The 25,665-nt window shown below is 35.4% G+C and overlaps 3 protein-coding genes across 5 annotated transcripts; 1 reads left to right on the top strand and 2 right to left on the bottom strand.

The window, feature by feature from the left end:
• Positions 1-617: 617 nt before the first annotated feature.
• On the bottom strand, positions 618-5,827 carry LOC120633959. Its single transcript, XM_039904395.1, has 4 exons — positions 5,796-5,827; positions 4,841-4,896; positions 2,001-2,136; positions 618-730 (listed from the first exon to the last, which is right to left on the bottom strand). The coding sequence occupies exons 1-4, from the start codon at positions 5,809-5,811 to the stop codon at positions 618-620; spliced, it is 321 nt and encodes a 106-aa protein (XP_039760329.1). The 5' UTR covers positions 5,812-5,827.
• A 7,693-nt stretch (positions 5,828-13,520) lies between these two features.
• LOC120633805 lies at positions 13,521-16,549 on the top strand. 2 transcript variants are annotated; one of them, XM_039904161.1, is made up of 5 exons: positions 13,521-13,581; positions 13,666-13,757; positions 14,762-15,133; positions 15,621-15,816; positions 16,474-16,549. In XM_039904161.1, exons 1-5 carry the CDS (start codon positions 13,563-13,565, stop codon positions 16,509-16,511), a joined length of 717 nt encoding a protein of 238 aa, XP_039760095.1. In that variant the 5' UTR covers positions 13,521-13,562; the 3' UTR covers positions 16,512-16,549. The 2 variants fall into 2 exon arrangements, with proteins under 2 accessions (XP_039760095.1, XP_039760096.1); XM_039904162.1 differs by having other exon boundaries at positions 14,762-14,959.
• Positions 16,550-22,454: 5,905 nt separating this feature from the next.
• On the bottom strand, positions 22,455-25,383 carry LOC120633799. Of its 2 annotated transcripts, none has more exons than XM_039904154.1 (4): positions 25,247-25,383; positions 23,750-23,841; positions 23,277-23,415; positions 22,455-22,656 (listed from the first exon to the last, which is right to left on the bottom strand). In XM_039904154.1, exons 1-4 carry the CDS (start codon positions 25,266-25,268, stop codon positions 22,571-22,573), a joined length of 339 nt encoding a protein of 112 aa, XP_039760088.1. In that variant the 5' UTR covers positions 25,269-25,383; the 3' UTR covers positions 22,455-22,570. The 2 variants fall into 2 exon arrangements, with proteins under 2 accessions (XP_039760088.1, XP_039760087.1); XM_039904153.1 differs by having other exon boundaries at positions 23,741-23,841.
• Positions 25,384-25,665: the final 282 nt, after the last annotated feature.

Raw genomic sequence — 25,665 nt, forward strand, 5'->3', positions numbered from 1 at the left:
GTCAGTTCTGACTTAATGAACTTTCTCTCATTTAACTAAATTCGATATAGCATGCAATGCGACCTATCCATATCTGTACCACGACTGACGACTGACGAACAAAAAAACTAAAGAGGAACAGGGAATGAAATTTTGTATTAAGTTTCTGCATTTTCTGACGTAAAATTCATAGAAGCAATTATCCTTTTATCATAGTAAAATGGAACGAAATGCGAGTATAAACCTATTTTATCAAATTCTTTTGCATTTTTTTGGCTTATAAACCACTCGCTTTTTATAAATAGCTTCGTAAAACTATGTTTAAACAAAATTATAGCATAGCTATAATTTAAAAAAAAAAATTGACAAAAAAGGGCCGCCCCTGATTTTGACAACTAAAAAGCAAGATATAAATGTTTTCTACAACATTTTTAAGTCAGTATCAAGTAAAAATATTTACTTCTGTTTCTCCAGGATCCCTTACAAATCGGTTTATGAATGACAGAGCTCTGAGATAACAAACATAAACAAAAAATTACAAGCGAATTGACAACCACCTTCTTTTTTTATAATCACCCTACACTATTCTTAAACTAAAAATAAAAGATTTTCGAAGACTTCTAATTATCTCTTGTATTTTAATGTCTGGCTTTTACATTTAAATTACAATCGGTTCTGTATTCGGGCTTTTTGAACGATCTTCCTCTTTTGCAAGTCACCCAACACTCGTGGATCGGTCGCTGCTTGAAATCTGTAAGGGATCGCGTTTTTCTTATTATTATGTAGATTCTTGTCTCTTCTTATCTTCTTATTATGTATAGTTTTTCTGTACCTATGTTGGTCACCTGCCTCCACGTACACCGCTCGACCGATTTGGATACATTTTTTTGTACCTATGTTGGTCACCTTTCTCCACGTACACCGCTCGGCTGATTTGGATAAAATTTTCGGTATTTCTGTTTTTTGGTATTTAATGGCAAATCTATCCAGGTTCGAAAATTAGACGCGGTAGTTGGCACTGCTTTAGCGGGCAGGAGGACGTCTGCAGCGTTCGCTATTAGAACTATATGAGAAGAACTGCTTAATGTGGTCTCGTGGTCCTGGGTTCGAATCCCGGGTCGGGCCAATAGTAGTTAATTGTTGTGTATATCTGTTGGAGTATTCTCCCCGTTCCTCTGAGAGCACGTCAAACCGTAGGTTCCGGTTGCATGTTGGTATCACTCACTGACTTTGTTATAATAAACGTCAAAGCCAACCAACCCACATTGGAGTAGCGTGGTGGGTATAAGATCTTAAACCGTATGAGAGAGTAATCCAGCTGTGGAACTTAAATAGGCTGCGGATGAATGATGATGATGACGCTAGAGCGGTAAGATATTTTAAATCTTATTTTTTATTTATTTTTTATACTGCGACATTACACACACCTACATCTAGTCCCAAAGTAAGCGTAGCTTGTGTTATGGGTACTAAGATAGCTGATGAATATTTTTATGAATATAATACACATAAATACTTATAATATACAGATAAACCAGACACCGTAAACCACAGACCCAGACACTGTAAAACACAATTTATCTTAGTATTATTTGCCTTACCTTTACTATTAGGCTAGTTTACTATTTGCTTATGTAGGGTTTACCTTTAAGATGTCAATATATTTAGAAGCGTTGATACTTGATGGCCCAGTGGGTAGGACTTCGACATCACTTTCGGGGGGTCGAGTTTGAATTCTAGCATACACCTCTAACTTGTCTAAGTCATGTGCGTCTTTTTTCTGAGTTATGTGCGTTTTTAAGCAATTACAATATCACTTGATTCAACGGTAAAGGAAAAAATCGTGAGGAAACCAACATGCCTGAGTTCTCTATAATGTTCCCAAAGGTGTGTGGAGTCCACCAATCCACAACCCCTTCTTATTGTGGGAGGAGACCCGTGCCCTGTACTCGGCCGGTAACGGGACGATTCAATGTTATAGTGTAAGTTACCGATGCTAAATCAAAAAAATATATGTATACCTTTCTTACTATCACAGTTAAACTCATGCATATCACAAGTGTCGATAAATGTCCTCATTTCGCCGCAAGAGTCGATCCCACACATCGGTACCTTGTCGTGTACGCATAGGTCTGCTATCTTGCACTCTTCTTCATTCTAAAATCAATTGTGTTGTAAATTCAACGACTCGCTAAATATTTCGTTTTATTCGCACTGCACGAGATACATCTGAAGGTGCTATCTATAAACTGACAGTTGTAGTTATGACAGAAGTTTGTTGTGGGCTTCTTCTTAGACCGGGACGCGTTTGGAACCCTCGAGCTTTAGTTTTAAGTTTACGAATGTGGTTATCGCCATCATCTCACTACCGTGTAATTCTTATGTACGCATCAAAAGTGCCACCTGTGGGCCAACTTGAATAAAGATATTTTTGACTTTGACTTTGATAACAGAGCACTGCCCATTTAATAAACACCTCTCTATATTAGGTATTACTGACTATATGCAGAGCAGTGGCGTGCAATTCATAGATGCACAAATGCATTGTCTACTCTTAACATTTCATACAACTTGTATAAAAAGGAGAAATTTTCAATTTTACGCGATCTTCCTGCTGTATGCCTACCCTGGTTAAAACCCCTATGTACGCCACTGATGCCGAGCATGTATGGAGGTAGATGTTCCAATGAAATGGAGTAACAGAACGACGTGCATCACACCTTGACTCCTCAGCATCACACTCACGCACACGGAGGCCTGCTAAGCTTCCGGGGTAAGCTCGGCTAGATGGAGTGATCAAGCGGATACTCGTTCAATGAACAGTTCCCGCACAACCAAGTAAAGAGGCAGGCCCAGGAAAAGAAAAAGAAGAAGAAGAAGACATCTAAGGGTGCATATATAAAACTGCGAGCCGACACAGCGTCGACGGCCGATTGGCGCAGCTTGCAGTAAACCTGCTTTCTGAGCGCAGGGCCGTGGGTTCGATTCCCATAACTGGAAAATGTTTGTGTGATAAGTAAGAATGTTTGTCAGTGTCTGGGTGTTTATACTTATGCATATTCTAACTATTTATGTATATTATTCATAAAAATATTCATCAGTCGTCTTAGTACCCATAGCACAAGCTACGCTTACTTTGGGGCTAGATGGCGGTGTGTGTATTGTCGTAGTATATTTATTTATGTATTTATTAATTGTAGAGATGTAGGAGCTCGTAGGACGAATGAAAAGAATATGTGAATTGATTCGCATCGAACATTAGTAGCGGCAGTGGCGTGCACAGGAACTTGGACCAGGGTAAGCATAACGAAGTAAAATGGCATAAAATGGCAAAATCCTCCTCCGTTGCCGGTTATATGAAAATGTTAGGGTATGCAATGCGTTTGTGCATGTATGAAGTGCACGCCACTGAGTAGCGGTAGAGCTTTTTGTGTCACAGCTCGCTTTATATCTGACACCACGCTACATTGCTGTGCTCCGGTCTGAAGTGCGTGGTTACCGGTTTAATTACAGATACATGAGACTTAACAACTAAGCCTCAGGTTTACGGTCATAGGGCGGCAATTACGGACGACGTGTTCGCTGCATGCCCTGCGAAGTATTGCTCTGTTTATAGGATAGTTTTATATTTATTACCATTCAGTTGGTCCGTCAATTATTACTATAAAAAGGGGTGGTAAAACTTGCGTTGTTACCACCCCTATGTCTCGGTACCTATGCCCAGCCGAGGGACTGCTGATAAGCTGATGTTGATAATAAAATACTTAAAGGTTCAAATCTTTGTTCAGAGCCGTTCGAAATAAGATGAAAAGTCAAACATTCTTTATTTAAACTTTGAACTGGGATATTATAGCCTTTTCAAACATCGTTAGTGAAGGCTGGGAGTCTCCTTGAGCTAAGAGGCACCAGGACGCGCTACACTGCCTAGCCCTGTATTATGCCACTGCCTGAAGAGCGGGGGCGTTACTAGAAAACATAAGTTCAATTTAAATTATTTTCTTTATAAAATACAGCTACAGCAATGCCCATTGACCTTTTTATGTTCTAACTGCACTAAATAGGATTTCAGTCAGGTCAAGTGTAAAATGGATTCGACATTGGGAGTTCGGATTTTTCATTTTCTACAATTTAAAATTCATTAAAACATTGTTGAAATATTATATTTTTCTAGAGGATTGCACATACATTTAGTTGGTTATCAAAGTAAAAAAATGGTGGAAGTTTGAAAGTGGAAAAAATGGAAGGTGAGAATAATAGACAGATTTCAAAAACACGTTCAAATAATCATAATATGGACTCAAAAAGTTATTCTAAAATAACAGACATACACTTTCTGAAGGATCTCAAGTTTTAAAATGGGGTCTCCAAATTGGAACATGTTGAATTGAAAGCAAAGATGACATCAAGTGAGTCGAAAAGAGTCGCTGGAAAAAACGGCAAAAGAACGCGTGGTGTGGAAATCTTTACAAAAGACGTTAGTAATATTATTCCGAGAAATGGCATCAAACGGCTACCGCCGATACGATGATAGTCATTGAATAAAAGAGAGGTCAACTATGAGATATTTACGAAGTGTGAGATGACGACCGGTATAAGTGAATCAATGAAGAATACTTACATGTTTTGCTGACTCTACTTAGTGTGGGAAAAGAACAAGAAAATAATACGGTAGATAATTTTAACTTACCTTTACTTACTCAGAGATGATAGTAATTCAATGAAAGGGGTGTTAAATAAGAGATCCCATAGATATTTATATAAACGAAGTGTGAGATAGCGACCGATATAAGTGAATCGTAGAAGAAGGAAGACATGTTTTGCTGATTACTTGTTGTTTATACTGCAGATGATTTTGTCTTACCTTAATGCTCTCACTGTGAGTTGATACCAACGGGAAGATCATTAGAGAATTGATGGCTGAAATTATCAAGACTTTCAGTTAAGTATGTAAGTTTTTTTTTGGCTTGTGATAACTGGCTTTGCACTGTCTGAGTCTCCTACAAGACTGAAGCGTATCTAAAATACACCCGTTGGACAGATTTCTAAAGAAGGCTTTAATTGGCAATATGAGAGTAACCTGGCTCCAAAACACAATCTTCAGATGCTATTTCATTTTATAACACTCACTTGCGTTGTTACGATTTGTAAACATTTATTACACAAAATAGTGTATAACCGGAGGAGAATTTTAATAAAAACCTAAATAACTAGTAACTATAGCCTGTATTTTAAATTTTTTTATAGGCGATAAATTATTTGGTGCCGCTCTATTTAAATCACAAAATTTTGAATATTTCTTATGGAAATTAATGCAAACGTTACAAAATAAGAAATTATTTATTGGGGTACAGGAGCTTCATTCGTGATGTACGGACAGACAGATAGCAATGTCTTTCTATCTCTAACTTGGCATTACGTACTAATCTTACATTTGCATATCAGCTGTAGGGTTATTAAACCCTACACATTCTAGTGGAAATTTAATATATATAATTATAAATATATCCTTAAAAAGGGCCGTAGATGGAAGCGTACGTCTTATACTAAACTTTACACAAATAGTAGTAGTTGAATAAAATGAATAAATTAAAAAAATGGAAAAAAATGTTGGTGTCGTCGGTCATATTTTTAGGAGAGTTATCAAGAGTTAATACGTATTTTAAGTCGTTGAATAGCCTAGTCTTTTAAATATGAGAGCGTGATAAAACAGTGAATGTGAGAACTGGTCATATGATATTCGACGTTTATTTGTAAGATCCTAAGGGTTAAACTGGATCGGAGAGTTTATGTTGAAAAAATCCATGATGATAACTTACCTAGTAAAATTAACATTATATATCACGTGTTTTATAAGCGTACATGTTGCCTAATTTTATTATAATTTCAATGAAAATAGGAAAAAAGACCACCATAACATGCAACTTCAAGTCGTAAATATTATTGCGTTTTTATGTTACTATTATATTTGATATGAAAAAATAAAATGAGTTATGTGATTCTATGGAAATGGTAGCTGAACAGTTGAACGGTTTTGTTACATTTTTTATTTCTTTACAAGTTAGCCTTTGACGACATATCAACTAATGGTAAGTCATAATGCAGTTATGATAAACCTATCCAACTAATTAGTTTACATGCGGCATCATACCAGAGCGCTATTCTCCTGGTGGCCCGAATTGGTCGGTAGGGTGGTAACTCGCCCCGACCGAAGCCTCCCACCAGACCAGACCAGAGAAAATTCAGAAAGCATATATCCCTAAATTGCCATGCGGGGGATCGAACCCGGGACCTCCCACTTATGAGACCACAGCTCTTACCACTGCACCAGGGAGGTCAAAATTGTCCTGATCCCGACGATGTCCTTGGTAAGTGATGACAAATTAAATGCTATAGAACGCCTCATCGAATATAACTGGCAAAATTGCATTGCAGTTAAATGTCTCTAAATGTGTTATAAAAGTTGGTAGAAAGTTTAATTTATGGTTCTTCTTCTTACTTTACTTTTCTTTTCCCCCTTCTAGCTTCAGTTTCTTTTTATTTGAATAACTTGTATAATATCATTACGTTTCCTTCAACCAGCTAACATTCTGATCAGCAAATAAGCAACCGGACACAAAAAAAAAAAATTGTTCACAGTATTTACACAAAAAATATGGACAGTAATAATAAAACGATTGCCCAATTAATATTGTTATGAAGTAATATTTATTTATTACTTATATATTAAACCAAAAAATGAAACTTGATAATAATCGTATTTTTAATTTGTGCTTTACTCCCAATGAAACACGGTTACAGACGTGTGACGTCATTATGTAAGCAAGCTCAAAGTAAATATTACTGACCGTGTTCTTACCATGATTACTTTATTTTTATCCAAATAAAACTTTAGAAGAGAATTGAAAGATAATAGTAGTTTTAAAAACTAAATAATCCTCAGAAGTAAATCGAAGAAGTTGCAGAAATTCCCTCGCTATTTCGTCTTGCCAAGTTCAACCATATTTTCTTACTTCGTGGAACATTAAAGAATATTTCATTCGGAGTAGTAATATTTCTACATTGCGTTGCGTTGCATTGCGAAACTATCTATTCATCGATCGTTTTATTTACCCACAGATGACGTCACGCGGTTTGTTGTGACCATTTACGCGGCATTAAATACATATATGTATATAATATAGTTTTTAATTGTATATTTAATTAAAAAATATATTGTTTATGTTTTTATTTAAGCAATTTAAATATCACTTGCTTTAAACGGCGAAGGAAAATATCGTGAGGAAACCTGAGAGTTCTCCGGAACGTTCTCAAGGGCGTGTGAAGTCTTCCAATCCGCGCTTGGCCGGCGTGGTATACTACGGTCTTAACCCTTCTCATTCTGAGAGGAGAACCGTGCCCTGTAATTTGCCGGTAATCGGTTGATGATGATTCATTTAAAACACATACTGAAACAGTCGAACAGTGCGTGTTGCCAGTAATGACGGAACTGAGACATGATCGCTAACTATCGGCCTCATAAGAAGGCTCAGAGTCACTCAGCGGGCGATAGAGAGCGCTATGCTCGGAGTATCTCTACATGATCAAATCAGAAATGAGGAGATCCGTAGAAGAATTAGAGTTACCGACATAGCCTACCGTACAATTATTATGAGTCTAAAATCCATATAAAAATCTTCGAAACCGACAGCATTTGCACCTGCGGCTCGCTGGCAATCGCGGCCTGAGTGCTTTCCCAATTAAGCTACGGCTCTCCTAAAAAAACACTAATAAAATTATAAAATTCTACCGTAAAATTCCATAAACTTTCATACACGGGTTCCACGTAATAAAACTTCGCTGCCTGAGCTCTTACTTTGTTTTCACTTCGCGTTTTTTCCGTATAAGGGTCGTTCGCGGCTCGGATTATAAAACGTGTAAATGAAATCCGTAATAATACTTCATTTATGGCTTTAGAGGTACATTAGAGCTTCGTCAGTAGCTTGTGTTATGGGTACTAAGATGACCGATGTATATTTATAATAGGTATACAGATAAACTCCCAGACACTGAAACACATTTCATCACACAAACATTTTCCAGTAGTGGGAAACGAACCCACAGCTTTGGACTCAGAAAGCAGGGTCGCTGCCGACTGCACCAATCGGCCGACATCTCTGAATTTTTTCTGGTCTGATCTATTGGGAGACTTCGGCCGTGGCTAGTCACCATCCTACCGACAAAGAAGTGTTGCTAAGCGATTTAGTGTTCCGGTGCGATGTAGCGTAGAAACCGATTAGGGGTATGACTACCATACTATATACCATACTATATATAACAGGTTGGCCTGCTACCGTAGGAGTTAGACTGCATCATCACTTACTACCACGTGTGATTGCAGCCAAGAGCTTATTTGTAGGGAAAACAAATAAAATTAAACGAATTACTTTATTTTTTTATCATGACTTATAAACCGTTTTAAAAATATATCAGTTTATTTTAAGTAGTACGTATAATAAGTACAAATGCCACATCAGAATCTTCAAAGCTTTAAGCCAAGAATATAATTGAATCGATGTAAGTTGCGACGGTAATGAAAGCCGCTGATTTACTTCCGCGCTCATTTCCGTCTTCATTGTCCCTCGTTCTTTTGCCAGATAGATAAAATGCTGCTTTCTTGTCTGAACTCATGTTAAGTTTAAAATTTTGCATACTATATATTCTTCGTTATTTCTGAGGTTTTAGTTATTCTAAGGATTACGTCTATTTATTTATTAGCTTTTCAAGGGAAACAAACAGTACTATTACATATACAAGTAATGCCGTATTTTTATATATCACATAAACCAATGAAGTTTCCAAATCTTTGTAACTAAAATTTTGATTTTTTATTTAGAACGATAGCTCAGTGGGTAGGACTTCGACTTTTCTTTCGGGCCTTGTTCGAATCCCAGCACGCACCGGTAAAGGAAAATATCGTGAGGAAACCTGCATGCCTGAGAGTCCATAATGCTCTAAAAGGTGTGTGGAGTCCACCAACCCGCACTGAGCCAGCTTGGTGGAAGCTTTAACCCCGCCTCGTTGTAGGAGGAGACCCGTGCTCTGTAGTGGACCGGTGATGGGTTGATATGGTGATGATGATGACAACTCAAAGTCAAATAGATTTTGCCCGATCTAGAATTGATAGTCCCCTTCGTACTTCGTAGATTCTTAAGCTCTTATATAACATAACATCGCTCGGCTTTCGTAAATCTATTCTTTATTGGCGCGGGTTATAAGTTATTCCTTTTAAGTTAAATAATATCACCTAAGATCACAGTGGATTTGTAATAGACAAATAAGCAATAAATTGAAATATGTTCTGTAATAATATTGCCTTTTTAATTACCATTATTGCATGTGACCGCTGTAATAGTGCAATTTACTGTCTGAGAGCCGTATCGATGCTGTAATTTAATCACGACGCGCTTAATAACAATAAATCACGTTTAGAAATTGTAACCAGATCTATAAATTTTGATACTTAAGTAATTTTTTTTTTTTAAATTTCTTACCGCACAATACACATGTTGATAAACGACTAAGACACCGGGAGGTATCTTTGCATCGTTCAAGTCCATGTAGGACTGAAGTGTATCTTATGCTTTTTCGGAAGGACACTTGCCGATAACCACCTAAGGGGTTGCTACGGCGTCACCGGGGGAGTGGGGCGAGCGCGAAAGCATCGAGGGGGAGTATGGGAGACGTCGACCCGAGGGTGCCTCCTGCGAGGACTCGGACCTCGGCTCGGTTCGACGTTAATCTGACTGTTGGTGGACTTTTGGACTAATCATTGTTTAGTCCGAACGCCCCCGACTGAAGTGTATCGAAAATGCACCCGTATTTATATCGAAATACCCACCAAGAATATGAATGTATAGTTATGAAAAGTTTAATAATTTACCCACTTTATAAAATTACAGTAACAATGTCCATTAAACTTACTGTACCGACAAAGAAATGCCGCAAAGCAATTTAGCTTATCGGTTCTATGTCGCGTAGAAACCGATTATGGGTGTGGCTTTATCACCACTGCAATATTCCAAACAGATTAGCCTGCTACCACCTTAGACTGCATCATAACTTACCATCAGGTGAGATTCATCAGGTTGTAGTAAAATAAAAAAAACCATGTATCACTTGGAGGTCCATAATCTTAGATGCTTTATACAGTTTGATTTGCATAATCTGAGAAATTAAAACACGTGTTTTCTACCATTCACGCTTCTTTCATCACATTCCGTTTCAAAATTTTGGATAGAAGCATACGTTACTTTGCGGAATTCCATGATATATTGTGAAAATGAAGCTTAGTTGGCTATACTCCGCCAAAAGCAGGAGAATATGTATGGTGTAATTTATAATTTCATCGATCCTTATACTCCACGCCAAAGTGATCTTCGGTAATGTACTCTACGCACGTTTCGCTTCGACACGAGAGCATCCTCAGGAGATGTTCACTTTACATTATTGTTAAGTGACCGATTATTAGTTGTAACGTCAAATATTATAAATTACAAATTACAGATTCTCCTGCTTTTCCGTTATTCCGATATATTTAATTCTGTACCTCACAGCAAGGTATATATAAATAATAAATATATTACGACAATACACACATCGCCATCTAGCCCCAAAGTAAGCATAGCTTGTGTTATGGGTACTAAGATGACTGATGAATAATTTTATGAATATATACATAAATACTTATAATATATAGATAAACACCCAGACACTGAAAAACATTTATGTTCATCACACAAACATTGTCCAGTTGTGGCAATCGAACCCACGCCAATATATACAATGTATGTAGACGAATCTTTGGAAATCAAATCATTCTGTCAATAAACGTATAGTAAGCACTTTAGCTGCGTACCTACATACAATTTTTTTAATGATTGTGAAAAGAAGCGAAGATAGCAGTGATTAGGACTTCGGTTTTACTTTTGGGGGGGCCCGAGTTGTAATCCCAGCATGGAATTTTCTAACTTATTTGTGTTTAAAGTAATTTAAATATAACTTGGAAATCTCGTGAGGAAACCTGCATGCCTGCTATTTCTCCATAATGCTCTTGTCCTCTTGTAATAGTGGACTACCTCCTGAACCCCTGGATTGGGCCGGTATTGGTGATGATGATGAGGGCATAGCAATCCTTATCCAAATTTGTTAGTCACGGCAAAATTAACTAGGGGCCCTAATTTAGGATTAAGAAAAAGCGTACAAAAAACTAAACCACTTTATGTTTAGTTTATGATCGTCTCACAATGGTGCCAATTATGATTGTACACACCTCTCTTATCAAAATTGACAGTTCTTAAAGTGAGTCCTTTTAAAAATGCTCCCATTATAAAAGCGTAGTAACTAACGTAGTAGGTATTACATTCTGTAGTTTTTTTTTTATATTAATAGCGGGCAAACGAGCAAGTGGATCACCTGATGATAAGTGATCACCGCCGCCCATAAACATCTGCAGCACCAGAGGAGCCACCGATGCGTTGCCGGCTTTTAAGGAATTTGTTTATCCGCCCCTTTAATAACCCTAGATTTTATTTTTGAAGAAACACATCAGATGGGAGATTGTTCCATAATTTGCAAGTGCGCGGTAGAAATGATCTGGTATTTCGAACAGTAGAAGAATACCAGGCATCCAGATGATGAGGGGAAATTTCGTTTATCTTAGAGATTTTTGTACAACAGAATTGAAACATCCTCTTAAAAGATAAAACTTAATAGGTACCTAGTTAAAATAATCATAGCTCCCAAGCATTTTTTCCATTCTGTAAATGTAACATTAATGATATTTGGTGTTATTGACCTTGCGAAATCTAAACGCACCCTCCGAGGGACACACGAAGGAAAATTGAAGGCTAAATTCGGACCCCTAACCAATATGGGTTAACGTTGATTAACTGGCGTAATTTTGTTTAGGTTATACCCTACCCTTATTTATATTTCTTCTAACCATAATGTACCTACCTACTTGTAGTCTCAGATGAAGAATCTCAATATAGTGTGGATTGGTGAACTTCTTATACCTTTAAGAACTTTATGAGCGTTGCTTAAAACGCACAAAAATTTGGAAACGAGGTGCGTGCCAAGATTCGAACTCGCCCCCCCCGAAAGTAAAGTCGAAGTTCTGGCCACTGGACTATCACTACATGAGGTATTGTAAGTTGACAATGCTGACAATGTAGGATAAGTAGGAGTAGTATTCTAACAATATCCTCCTTGTAATATTATAGGATAGTACCTTATGGGCCCCGCCTTTGGTTTAAGGTGTGGTACATTAATATGGACCATATCTGTCCTTAATTTATTTCATTATTACGAAGCAGAGCTAGTTAAATCGTTCTTATACTAATAGCAGTGACAGCCTTGTGGTCAGTGTTTCGGATTTACGGAGGGACAGATGTTGCTGTTATTAGAAAAAGATAAATATGACTAACACAAAATAAAATCAAGCTATTCGGTACCCTAGCAACAATACCTATATACAACTAGCTTTGATTTTAAAATTGAATAAACCTCTCCTTTGTTTTATTAAATTACAAAATGGTTCTCTTATAAAATAAAGTGCTTTAAAATATAAATATAACCTAAAATAAACTTTTTAAAACTAAATAAAATCTAAAACGTCCTCGAAACCTATAATATTCTTTAGAAGACACACTCAGTAATAAAAAACGGACAAAATCAACCTACGCACTGTTATGATATTAACTTATTTTATGCCTACGCATGCTATTTTACTTTAACCTTAAAATCTTCAATTGTACTAAATAAATGAGAAAATAATGAGCTCGATTTCAGAATATTTATCTAGAACAAACAGAATATTGCTCTACAAAAACAGCGTAACCTTTTAATAGAATAAAACTAGATATTTTAACAGACTTCAAAACAAGTAGACCTTTTTTTGCTCTTTAAATTAATGTTTGTAATAAAAAGTTGATTAAAAAAATCGTGTAACAACATAAAAATCTTTTCAAAAATGTTATCTTTCGCCATTAGTCTACGTTTGTCCAAAAAACAACACTAACAAAAGAAAAATGTATTTAATAAATTGAAAGTTTTAGTATAACGCATTATCTAGTGAAATAAAGTTTATTTAAGTATGACAAAAATATATTTCTTGATAATTAAAGAAATTGATGCATATATTTCTTCATAATAAACAAAATTAAATTTGGAATAGTAACAAACTTATTATCGGACAACCAAGTTTCACTTAACATTTAAATGTGAAATTTTTGTACAATTAAATCAATAAGATGGAATGCCAGCAAACTTTGGCAACTGAAAGTGTACTAAGTTAAGGGTGTCGGTTTTTAATGACAGTGTGCGCCTCCTAAAAATTTACTCTCATCGTTTTTCCCTAACGCACCAAAAGAAGTATAACTTCAAAAATGAAAAATTTAGGGATATATTTTACATAAAAATTCAGCACAATAAAATCAAAGTATCAAAACTTTTATCAACGATGTGCCAAATTAACGACACTATAAGTGGGTATTTCTTCTCTTCCGAACCTATTTGTAGGGCATACGGAACCACTAATAGACACGATGTGGTCCTTAACCTTAGGTAAAATATTTTACAAACATACTTTAAAAGTGTGGAAAATTAATTATTAATTAATAAATAAAATTAAAAATGATTATATTTCAGGGTTCGTATTTATAACAATGGTAGCATTTGCTTATCAAGAGCCCATAGAGAGTTTACAACATGTTTTAGTGTACCCAATGGAACCTGGCACAGTAAGGATATAATTTTTTATTTTATTATAACGCTTGAAAATTCAAATTTAAAATTCTAAATTTCTTTATTCATGTAGGCCTATTACACGCACTTATGAATAGTTCATACATATATATCTACATAATTGTAAGGGGATGGTGATAACTTCGTTTGCCAACTTAAACCTACGAGGGTACCTTAAAGCTACGAGGGTTTCAAACGCGCCCCGGTCTAAGAAGAGCCCACAACAAACATAGCCGGGTAAAGCCGGCTTGACTGCAATATCTTGATAGCAGTTTATTAAACGTATCCCCTAAGACTTGGTTACTTTCCCTATTGGTATAAATAGCCTTAGGGTGCTATTGCCTATGCCACAAACCTGCAGGGTGTCTATGTATTTCACAACAGGCTTGCGACAGGAGCAAATCTCGCGATAATTGCTGTCAAACGTCACTTCTGCATAGAAAAAATACAAAAGTGTGTGATTTAAGTCTATCCCACAAACCCGTAGCTTAATTGATGCTGGTCTGGTTCAGTCAAATCTTGCTAGAAATCAAATCCAGATCTTCCCTACTATCGGACGATCTCCGTTTTCAGATCAAACTGTTGCACCAGGGCAAATGAAACAGTTATTTTAAAAAACTTAGTTTATATGAAGTGTTATTGAAATACTTTCACGTATAAATTGGATAGATTCGGGCACTAATTTGTGGATATCCATGACATGCAATAACAACCAGATAAATCTGTGCGGTATATTTTATATTAATTTTTAATTATAATACGCACAAAATACGCGTGCGTTCGACTTTGATATCTAGCACGTTCAGTAGATGTTTATTTTACAACACACGATAATTTCAAAGTAGAGAAAATAAACAAAAAAAACACAAAATTGGTTTGTTTGGTTGTCTCTGGTTATAGCAAATAAAACTGCATGGTTATTATATCGCGTATACATGAGTTTAATGTAGAATTTCTTTGTCCTATTTTCTTAAGTTAAGCAGTATCATTATTTTGCCAGAAAAAAACAAAGCGTGAAGTCAGTGCTGTTAGAACTAGAGTCGACTTCAATAAGTTCGTAGAAGAAAAATTAATACAGCATACTCAGGCACTGGAACATCTTGTGAAATTGGCCCAACAAAACGAAGAAACAATTAAACAGCTCGTGGCCATATTAAGTAGGGATTTCGAGAAGCCAAAACTCCCCGAAAAACTAGAGGTACATAACAAAACAAGACGCAGTAGTATAAACAGTGACCCACCAATTGTTAGATTTGGAAGAAATGTTCCTAAATACGGAATGCTCTTCAAGGATTTAATATTATCAGAAATGCGAAGTGACGACGAACCGCTAGCTGTTGCTGAACATGATATTTCTAGTTCTAAGTCAGAGGTGAGTGGTTTGTGACTCTTCTGAAGCAATAGTTACTCTTTATTAGAAATTGTGTTCCTTGAGTTTTCTAGAAAGTTCTTGCGTGTTCCTTTAATTTTGATTGTTATTTTGCTTCAGGTGACAAACCACACGCTTACCTTGCCAACCTCTAGTATTTAGAATTCCTGACAATTATGTGTAATAAAATTATTATAATGTTGTTATACTTTCATTTTTTTATTCATTTGTGGCCCAGCATTTCTTTTTGTTGCTTAAGTAAAGTTATTTAGTCTTTTGCATAAATAGTCTTTAGTATAGTCTTTAGTATACTTTTATATATTTGTCGTACTTGATTTTTTTAAAACATACTTTATACTAAAAAGTATTGAAAAGATTGTTTTCATTATAAGACAATATAGAAAAAATGGAGCGTATCTTCTTTTGTAGTCCTATAAACAGTACACTTACACAATTTTTTCACTGTTTTCCAAGGCATTTTTCTTTTCAGTCTCGTCGGTCTTTCGGTAGTAGACCATTGATTGTGCCACAAGTTCAAAATGAGGATCAACCAAGCCCTTGGTGTTCGGTAGCGATACTTTGCCGTAGAAGCATTGACCCTGTTTGTGGATATGACGATAACTTTGGTTACGGAAAATTTGACGATATTTGCCACATGTTACAAGTTAACTGCTACTGGAAGTACAGTAAGTAATAATGGTTTTTCTTCTACTATCCCAATTGCCTGTTCCTCCGCATATAGGGTTGTTATATCAACTTTTGCTTGCTTTCGAAAATTTCAGAATCGATGGGATTCGAATTCCCATATGGGATCGATACATCTGCTAATGAAGCCATGGTCTTCCTGCCTCTCATTGAAATATGAACCTTTGAAAATGATTCTGCAATTGTCTACTAGCCTAGTTTTAGGGCCTAGTTGGCAAGCATTCAGGCCGCGATAGACGGCCAGATGCGGATTCGAATCCCACCGGATCTCATATATTAATTTTTATTTTATAATATTTAATTGTAAAATATGTAATAATTTCATAACATTTGGTAACGTTACTATGTGTTGAATACATTATGTGACGTCTTATTTAACAACTGTTAAATTTCATTTTTAAATTCTAATATGCTCGAAACATTATTATGATAATAGGAATAGAATATATTATTTTTTTTATTATATATTCATTGTTACATGTTTTTCTACAAATACAAATATTATTTAATATTCAAGTCTATCTGTTTGTTGTTACTTGTACCACCGGTTCAGATTGCAGATTTTACCAATAATAAGCCGATAAGAAACACAGCAGTTAATAAGGGAATAAAAATATCTTCTTAAATTCTTATTTCAGATTTCGCCCTAGTACCATCTTGTAAACCTGTTTTATAAATACAAACGTCGAGTGGATCAATCAAAAAAGAAATGAAAAGTAAATGTATATTATAGAAATCTAAATCTTATTTATTTTATACATATAACTTATTGTAAAAATATTTTTAATACTCTTTTGATGAATATGTATAAGTTGTTCAAATAAACAATATGAAGGAAACATTTTTTATTTAAAGATATAGTTTATTTTAATTACCAAGCAAAAAAAGTTTACAGACTGAAACTATTATAACTTGTCATCCAACTCCACGGTTCAACTCTTTTTCATTTGGACACACTCCTTCTTCTTCCTTCACGTGTCTGAAAACTAAAAAAATCAATGGAAACTACAGTTAGTAGTTAAGTTCAGATTGTGACTAGGGTTTAGTCCAGTCTGAATCTCCCTTAGATTTCCCACCAATCAAACGTTATGTAAGGTCAGTACATAATCTGTTCTGCAAACTTGTAAACGACCTTTGTGTTGTGGTTATGGCATGCTTGAAACGAAATGTTATCTCCCTTAGATTTCCCACCATTCAAACGTTATGTGTGGTCAGTACATAATCTGTTTTGCAAACTTGTAAACGAAATTTGTGTTGTGGTTATGGCATGCTTGAAACAAAATGTTTTTGTTCGAAAAAATGCCACCTTAATGCCAATTATTCAAAGGGGAAAATTTAAAAGTTTCATTATTCTATTTTGAATGCAAATCCATTTTTCCCCTTTAGTCTGAAGCGTAGAATCCTTGAAACCAGTAACGGTAAACCTGCCGTGTGTCTTGATTTTATCTATAAAATAGATGCATATTAATAACATTTCACCTGCTTTCTGGGTCGAAGGCCGTGGGTTCGATTCCCACAACCGGAAAATGTTTTTGTGATGAACAGGAATGTTTTTAGTGTCTGGGTGTCTATCTGTATTTTAAGAGTATTTATAATAAATAATAAATATATTACGACAATACACACATCGCCATCTAGCCACAAAGTAAGCGTAGCTTGTGTTATGGGTACTCAGATGACTGATGAATATTTTTATGAATAATATACATAAATACTTAGAATATACATATAAACACCCAGACACTGAAAAACATTCATGCTCATCTCACAAAATTTTTCCAGTTGTGTTCCACTGCCTTGGCCTCAGAAAGCAGGGTCGCTGCAAACTGCGCCAATCAGCCGTCAAATATGTATCTATATTATTCATCAGTCATCTTAGTACCCCTAACACAAGCTACGCTTACTTTGGGACTAGATGGCGATGTGTGTATTGTCGTAGTATATTTATTTATTTAATATTTATTAAGTATTGCCAGCTCGGAATGGAGAAAATTGGTTTTTAATATATATCCCTGTTTCACATAGTAGGCACACAAATAAACAGGCTACGTCGGATGATGATGATAAAGTTGTTGGCTTAAGAGAATGCAGGTTTGGCCCATCAATAGGTGGATTAATGTTAGAACATTTCTGTAAAGGGTGCAAGGCATTCTACTCTTTGTTATAACACAAGAAATAATTGTTTGAAACACCTTTAGTTAACTTTTTGACGACCTCTCTGGCGCATCGGTGAGCTGTGGTTTTAAGCTAGAGTTTCCGGGTTCGAATTAATAATTTCTGAATTTTCTCCGTCTGTTCTGGTGGGAGGCTTTAACCGTGGCTAGTTACCACCCTAACTAAAAAAACGTGCCGCTAAGTGACTTTGGGTTCCGGTACGATGTCGCGTAAAAACTGATTAGGGGGTCAAGAATATAACTGGCATACTCTCTAGAAGGTTAGCCGGCTACCATCTTAGACTGCATCATCACAGGTGATTGCAGTCAAGGGCAAACTTGTATTGGAATAAAAACAAAACCTTCAATTAAATATTTACCCATGTTATACTCGCAGGAGTATTCGTAAAGGTCACACAGATCTAGAAATGTCCTTGCCTCGTTAACAGATTTACCGCATATCATAATGTTATCATGGAAACAGATATATGCGTGTTCACACAATTTTTTTAATTCTGTCTGAAACAAGTAAAAATATAACGTAGATAACTTCAGATATACTAGTAGAGTACTAATAAGTACCTTACTATTAAGTAAGGATATTTATATATGTATTGATAGTGAAAATGAATATACCATAGAAAATAGAGGTATCAAAAATACGGATATAAGTAGGTATGTCTTCTAGAAAACGCAAATTTATTTATTTATTTATACTCTTTATTGGTACACTACTCAGAAAAACGAAAATAAAAGAACAAACACTTGAAGAATGAAGCAGGATACAAAAGGCGGCCTTATCGCTAAGCAGCGATCTCTGCCAAGCAACCTTAGGATTAGGAAAATAAAAAGAAAAACGAATAAGTGGGGTACACTATTAGGACATACATACGAATAACTACATACTAATACATAAACCAAACTACACAAATACAACAATGCTATTGATAAATATCAAAAATTAATATAGTAATACATATTTTAATACACCATAAATACTTAAATATGAGTTAGAATAGATAAATCAGTAGTCGATTTTAATGAGCGAGATGATGAGCCTTAACAGCATTTTTAAATATGCCCAGTGACTTCGACTGTCTTATGTTCAATGGGAGTGCATTCCACAATTCAGTAGCCTTAACAGTGAACGAATGTTTATAACAGCTTTATTGTGGAACAGCATCAGCTCAAATTATAAAAAAAAAGTGAAATATATACAATGATATCTCATTCAGGTTATAACTTACCAAATGAGCTTTGTCTCCAACAATGTGTGGGTGTACCATCGACAAGAACATAAATAGTAACTGTACTTGAATTAGATGCATATTTCAGTTTACTAACGAAAACAGGCGTGTAGCCACAGACAATATCTGGTATTCAGTCAGGATAATCTCGATTTAAGTTTAGAACAATTAGCGGATATTTGCTTATGAGTTACTATAGCAAGCCTGGTACTAACAATGCTTAGTTTACTTAGAAATAGTACGCCATCGATAAAGGTGCCATTGTTATATCAATGTCATCATCATCATCAATATTCAATTACCGCCCCACTACAGCATGGCTACCACGGGCAGGAGACAAAAATTATATCCCTGGATAATATCTGCATTTACTTTCGCTTCTGTACTGTGTGTTGTTCCATTTAAAAACTCCGTTTTATTTATTTACTAGCTATCCCCGCGAATTTCATTTCGCCTTAGTATATTTTACCTCTCAATGTCTTTATAAAGTACAATACATAAAACTCATCTTACTCCGGAATCTCTCTATAGATCACATCAACAGTTTTACGATTAGGTATAGACAACTTGACGTGCGCTGTCAATTGTGTTTTGTTACTAATGAACGGCTAGATAATTGTTTTGATTTTAAATTAAAAAAAAAAATTGTATTTTTATACTTATTCTCCTATTCCGGATTAACAGGAATCAAAGAAATCAAAAATAATGAAAATCGGTCCATCCGTTCTTGAGTTATAAGTAGTGTAACTAACACGACTTTCTTTTATATATATAGATTTATTCAATTACAAGTCCATTACAATGTCATATAGATTTTTCAAAAAGAATGTCAACTAATTTACATTTGAAATGGAACCCTGTGAGGGCGCTGTAACCAGGTTGAGAGGCGGACTTATTATTGTCAATATTAAATATTCTCATTTAGGAAGTCGTTTATTTTATAATAAGCTTTCTCCAGCAAGTAATGTTTTAAAGAATTTGTAAATAAGTTTATACTTTCTTTTTCTTTTATATGTTCCGGGATTTTGTTGTAAATTTTGGTGCACATGGGGTTTGGGCCGGTGCTGTGGATTTTTAATTCAGATGGCGGTAGGACCAAGTTGTGTTTGCGCATGCGCCGCAATGTATCCTGCCGGGGCATGTCTTAGAGTTTTTTTTAAAAATTCGGGGTGTTTTCTTACAAATTTACTCGTTCATGTTTCTAGTATGTATATAAACAATTTTATAAACATTCATTTACCGTATGCGCTTCCTATGAACATACGACAGTCAAAGTCACTGGCGATTTAAAAAAGCCGTTAACTGTTATTATTTGTCCAACTGAAGACGATGTTTAATAGTATTTATTTACTTTTAGCTAAGTATTTATTATATGGTATATAGTTTATTATTAGTTTTATTTTTAATATCTATTATATACTACATGTATTTGTGTGTATTAGTTTATGTATTAGTATTTAGTTATTCGTATGTATTTATTTTATATTTCGTACCACCTGCAGTTACTTCTCCTCTTTTTTTTTCCTATTTTTAAGGTTGCCTGGCAGAGATCGCTACTAAGCGATAAGGCCGCCTTTTGCATTCTACTTCTACTTTTATGTTTCTTTTTTTCTTGTATAATTCTTAATGTGGTGTACAAATAAAGAGTTATAATAATATAACCTGACAAGGGAGATAACTAACGTGGCCACCTGCTAAAGCACGGGAACATGGAATAGGAGAAGAATTAAATTTAAACTTAATGAAGAATTAACCCCCGTTATATATTTACTATTATATATTGATTTTAATGTTGTTCTTTAATTCAAAATTTTGTTTCAATTGCGGCTTATGAGTCTTTGAATTATCTGTTTTGGAAAGTGACTCTGTTTTGATAATAAACCTATATGGATACGAACAGGGTATTATGGTACGTTAGGGTAAAAGCCCTTAAAGTAACATAATACCCTGTTGTGATGTTTCTGACGGTTGAAGCAGAATGTCGTCCAACACACAGAGACTTTATGAGAGGGATGAGCCAGAGGTAAAGAGATTACTAAACGCGAGGTAGCACTTTCAGAATCCTCTGTGTCCACAAATCCTAGGCAATCTACCTTCTACGCACGTTTCGCTTCGAAACCGGAGCATCCTCAGGAGATGTTTACTTTACAATGAATAATAATTGTAAAGATGTTGCTGTTCTCCTGCTGTTCGCGGAGTATAGCAAATTAAGCTTAACTTTCATAACATATTATGGTTTTCCGCAAAGTAATGCCTGCTTCTCTCCGAAGGTAAGCTTAATTTCTTATACCTACTGCGCAAAAAGCAGGAGAATCTGTATGGATATATATTAATTATTTGTAAGTATTTTATACTAATTATTTATGTAATTTATATTTTGGCGTTTGATTTGATTGATGAGATTATAAGTTACTCCACATGCATCAAAAAAATAAAATGAAAAATATACCCACAAATGGAGGTAAAATTTTGATATTACCTCTATAAGATTTTAAAATACACATAAACTACAGATTGTGCAAATCATTGTTAAAGGTTAATTAAATAAAAGGCAAATGATATGTAATTTCGGTATCGGTGGTAGGTAAGCGAACTGTTTGCTTATTTAGCCGCCACAGCGGGTTTTAAATCCCGCCGGATTTGGTTTTTTATAAGCATTTTTCAAATAACTAAGGAACAGAAAAGGAAACATCTAAATATATAGGATACTAAAAGATTTTATTTAATTTAGTTTAGCATCAATACGTTGGATTTGTCGATATTTCGACCCAATTGCATGGACCGTGGTCTTGCGACAGGCATAAATCTTCCAAACACTGCTGTCAAAAGTGGGAGGCCTTTAGCCCAGCAGTGGGCTGTAAATTTGATAAAAATCAAATAATTTTCTACAAATTCAAATGGTTGTGGCAATGTACCTACATTAGAACTTCTTAGCTTGGACATGTTAAGTTTATTCAGGGTGTGCTATTGTACGCTTGCTTTTTTAACTTAGACGCTATTGTATTTATTAAATAAAGCCTGCTCATTGAAGCAGCGTGGAGAAAAAAATCAAATCAAAATCAATCTCTACTTTGATAGAGGTGGTGTGTTGCAAAAACCTCCTTTATTTAATATTTTAACTTTGGATACTTACAGCTAAGGTAATCTTATAGATAAAAAAATATGTTAAGACGATATATAAAACCTTTAATATATTTTCAATTTTAATGACTTAATTATAATAATGATGTAAGGGTATAATTATTATCTAGACAATTAAGTACAATTATCTAGTACATTCGTATTTCAGTTATATAATACTGGTGTAAAAGTAGGTTGTAGAAATTAGGAACAGATTATTTATCATCGTAAAAACTATTAGTTGGTCGACGGGAGACCGTGAGGATTGACTTGTCTTCTGGACACGCTGTTTGTTTGTAATCTGAAAAAAAAAATATCATTGTGAAATTGGCAAAAGAATGAACATGAGCAAGACTGGGATCACTACTCATCATGTGTAACAAATATACAAAAAAAAAACTTATATCCTCTCCTCGCCTCCTTTTTTAAATTGGTTGAAAATTTTTCGGAGTTAAAGCTATTGTTGCCACGAATATTAAATTAATAAATTTACAAACTGAAACAACTCTACCTGAGTAATCGAGGTATTGAGCTCTAACTAAAATAATTCATTAAAAATTCATTGTTTTTTAATTATTAATTTAATTTTTTTGTAAGAAATAGTTTGGCCATCCAAAGGGGCAATGCGGCCAGCATCTTAGGAACTGTGCCTCGTTGCGGTGGTTTCCAAGACGTTCTACTTTTAGATTTTATTTAGTTTTACACACTTTATTTTAGTTTATATTTATAACACAAATGTGAAAGTTATATTAAAGATACATTACAAATAATTCTATCTATGAAAAATATTTACAAAAATTATATGCCCTGGCATTCAAACGCGGGCATGATTACCTACCCCTTTGCATGGCTACTTAGCCGTTTGGTTGAATAAGCTGCATCTCCTCCATCGGATGCGTGAATTAGTTTGGCCCTACTTACTTCTCCTTCTAATGCAGTTGTAATCAAACATGTCACACAGGTCCCTGAACCCCATGACGTCACCCGCGTGGCTGATGCCGCATATGGGAACACGGTCGTGGTTGCAAACCTTTGCCATGCTGCACCATTTAGCTCCCATCTACAGGAAAACATAGAAGAAAGAAATTATCATCCACAGAAATAAAGATCATTTTTTTAGTGAATAAAAAGTCGAAATTTCTTCACGTTTGTTTTAAGCCAAACTTTGGACTTACTAATATCGAGCAATGGAGAAGGTAAATTGGAGCATTTGGTGACGATATATATATGTTTACTGTCTCACTGTGACAGTGTTTACTGTCTCTAGAACAGAAGCATCGCGGGAAAATTTCTTAACCTAATCGGACGTCAGAATTTCTATCTATTATGTATTTCTGGCATCTACTACCCTAGTACATATTGTAATTAACTTGGGCAAACCATACTTTTTTTACCTTCCGCCCCATGTTGATGTCTTCATTGTCACGGTCTCGTGGGGGTCCGTGCGATGACACCAATGCCACAATCACACTGGTGACTATAATAACTGCCAAGAATAAAAATTAAAAAGAAAATAAAAATTTTTATGCTCATGAGTACCCCTAATAAATTAAGCAATTTTTGAAATGTCAAGTCTTTCTGTTGTGACTCTACCACCGGCTTGGATGGCGGGAAACACAGCGAGTACACACAGAAATAAAGAGTTATGAGTAACACTCAGTAAGTTAGGCTATTCCTAGGTTAAGTGAAACCGGGCATATGTAGAACTTTTAACTTCTTCTTGCGGTGCCACTCTGACTAGCTAAGGTTGGCTGTCAGTTTAGTAAATTCCTGCCTATTGTTCGCGAGGTGAAATATTTAATTAACTAATGTATAAAAAAATAATAAATATACTACGACAATAGTTACATACATGGACCATCTAGCCCCAAAATAAGTGTAGCTTGTGCCCATCAGTTTATTAAGATAACTGATGAATATTTTTATGAATAATATATACAAATACATATCCATTCATGTTCATCACACAAACATTTTCAATTGTGGGAATCGAACCCACAGCCTTGGACAAGAAAGCCGGGTCGTTGGAAAAACTATCAACTAGGTTTCCACCGCTAGCTGGAAGCCAGAAACATTAGACGCATCGATAGAAGTTTTTTAGTGGGTTGTTATAGACGTGCGAGTCGGACATGTTCTGCCACCAGGCTGAAGTCTATACGATTTTTTCCGCCTCAACAAGAAAAAAAAATGCTTCCACCGCTAAACAGGTGTCTTCCTCGTTTTTCTCATATTCCTGCCTTTTTAAGTCATTAACTGTTAATATAATGCGATTCAAGCTACGTGCTCCGCCTACTGCCACTTTAGTTTTGCGACTCTTTGAAGTCGTCAGTACATCGGTATCTCTGGTTCTTCTACGTGTCTTCTCGTTTTCGATTTGATAACATAGAGATACTCCAATCATAGCTCTATCTCCATCGTTCGCTGAGTAATTCTGAGTCCCACAGTTTGAGACCCGCAGTTAACGACCACGTTTCAGAGCCAAAAATTATCACTGGCAATACACACATAGCTCGGAGTACCGATGGAAGTTGGAGCTCCAAGGTTTTGGAATGGCGACATCGCACCGCTAAATACAGCTTTGGTAGATTCCCATGAGCTGGCCGGATGATATCAAGCGAGTCCCAGGGAGCCGCTGGACTCAAACGGCACAAGACCGTGGTATTTGGAACACTCTACAAAAGACATACGTCCAGCAGCGGACCATTTGTTGGCATGATGAAGCCATCTTAAATATTTTGGAGATCTTGTGTTGTGGATGAATAAAAAAAAAACTTCAAACAAATGTGCCCCTAACATGCAAGATGCTTTTCAGAATTGAGATCAGATAAAATTATTGGAAATTTACTTTATTATATTTAACCTAGCAATCAAAAAATTATTCAATGATTTACCTGTCAAGTAACTTGATACCATGGTTTCGAACGACAGTCAGCTTTTCGCTTCCACTGACTCACAGCAAGTGATGCTAGTTTCATATTTTCATTTACCTATGCCGTTGTTTACTAAAACATCATTGTCTAAACTTCCTATCATATGATCAATTCTATGAATATAGTCTATTGCAGTGAATTTATATTTACAACTAGCTGCTCTTCGCCCGCGATTGTTACAGTTTTTATAAATCCCCTGGAAACCTTTTGTTTTCCCGCGATAAAAATTACTTTACCCTCCGTCCTTTCAAATAACTCTTGCCAGAAATCAAGTCGATTGATTCCTTCGTTAGGGCGTTAAGTAAGACAGACAAACACACTTTAGCATTTATAATATTAGAACTAATAATTTCGCATTTATAATGGCGGAACACGACGAC

This window comes from Pararge aegeria, chromosome 22 (genome assembly GCF_905163445.1).
Source record: "Pararge aegeria chromosome 22, ilParAegt1.1, whole genome shotgun sequence".
NCBI lineage: Eukaryota > Metazoa > Arthropoda > Insecta > Lepidoptera > Nymphalidae > Pararge > Pararge aegeria.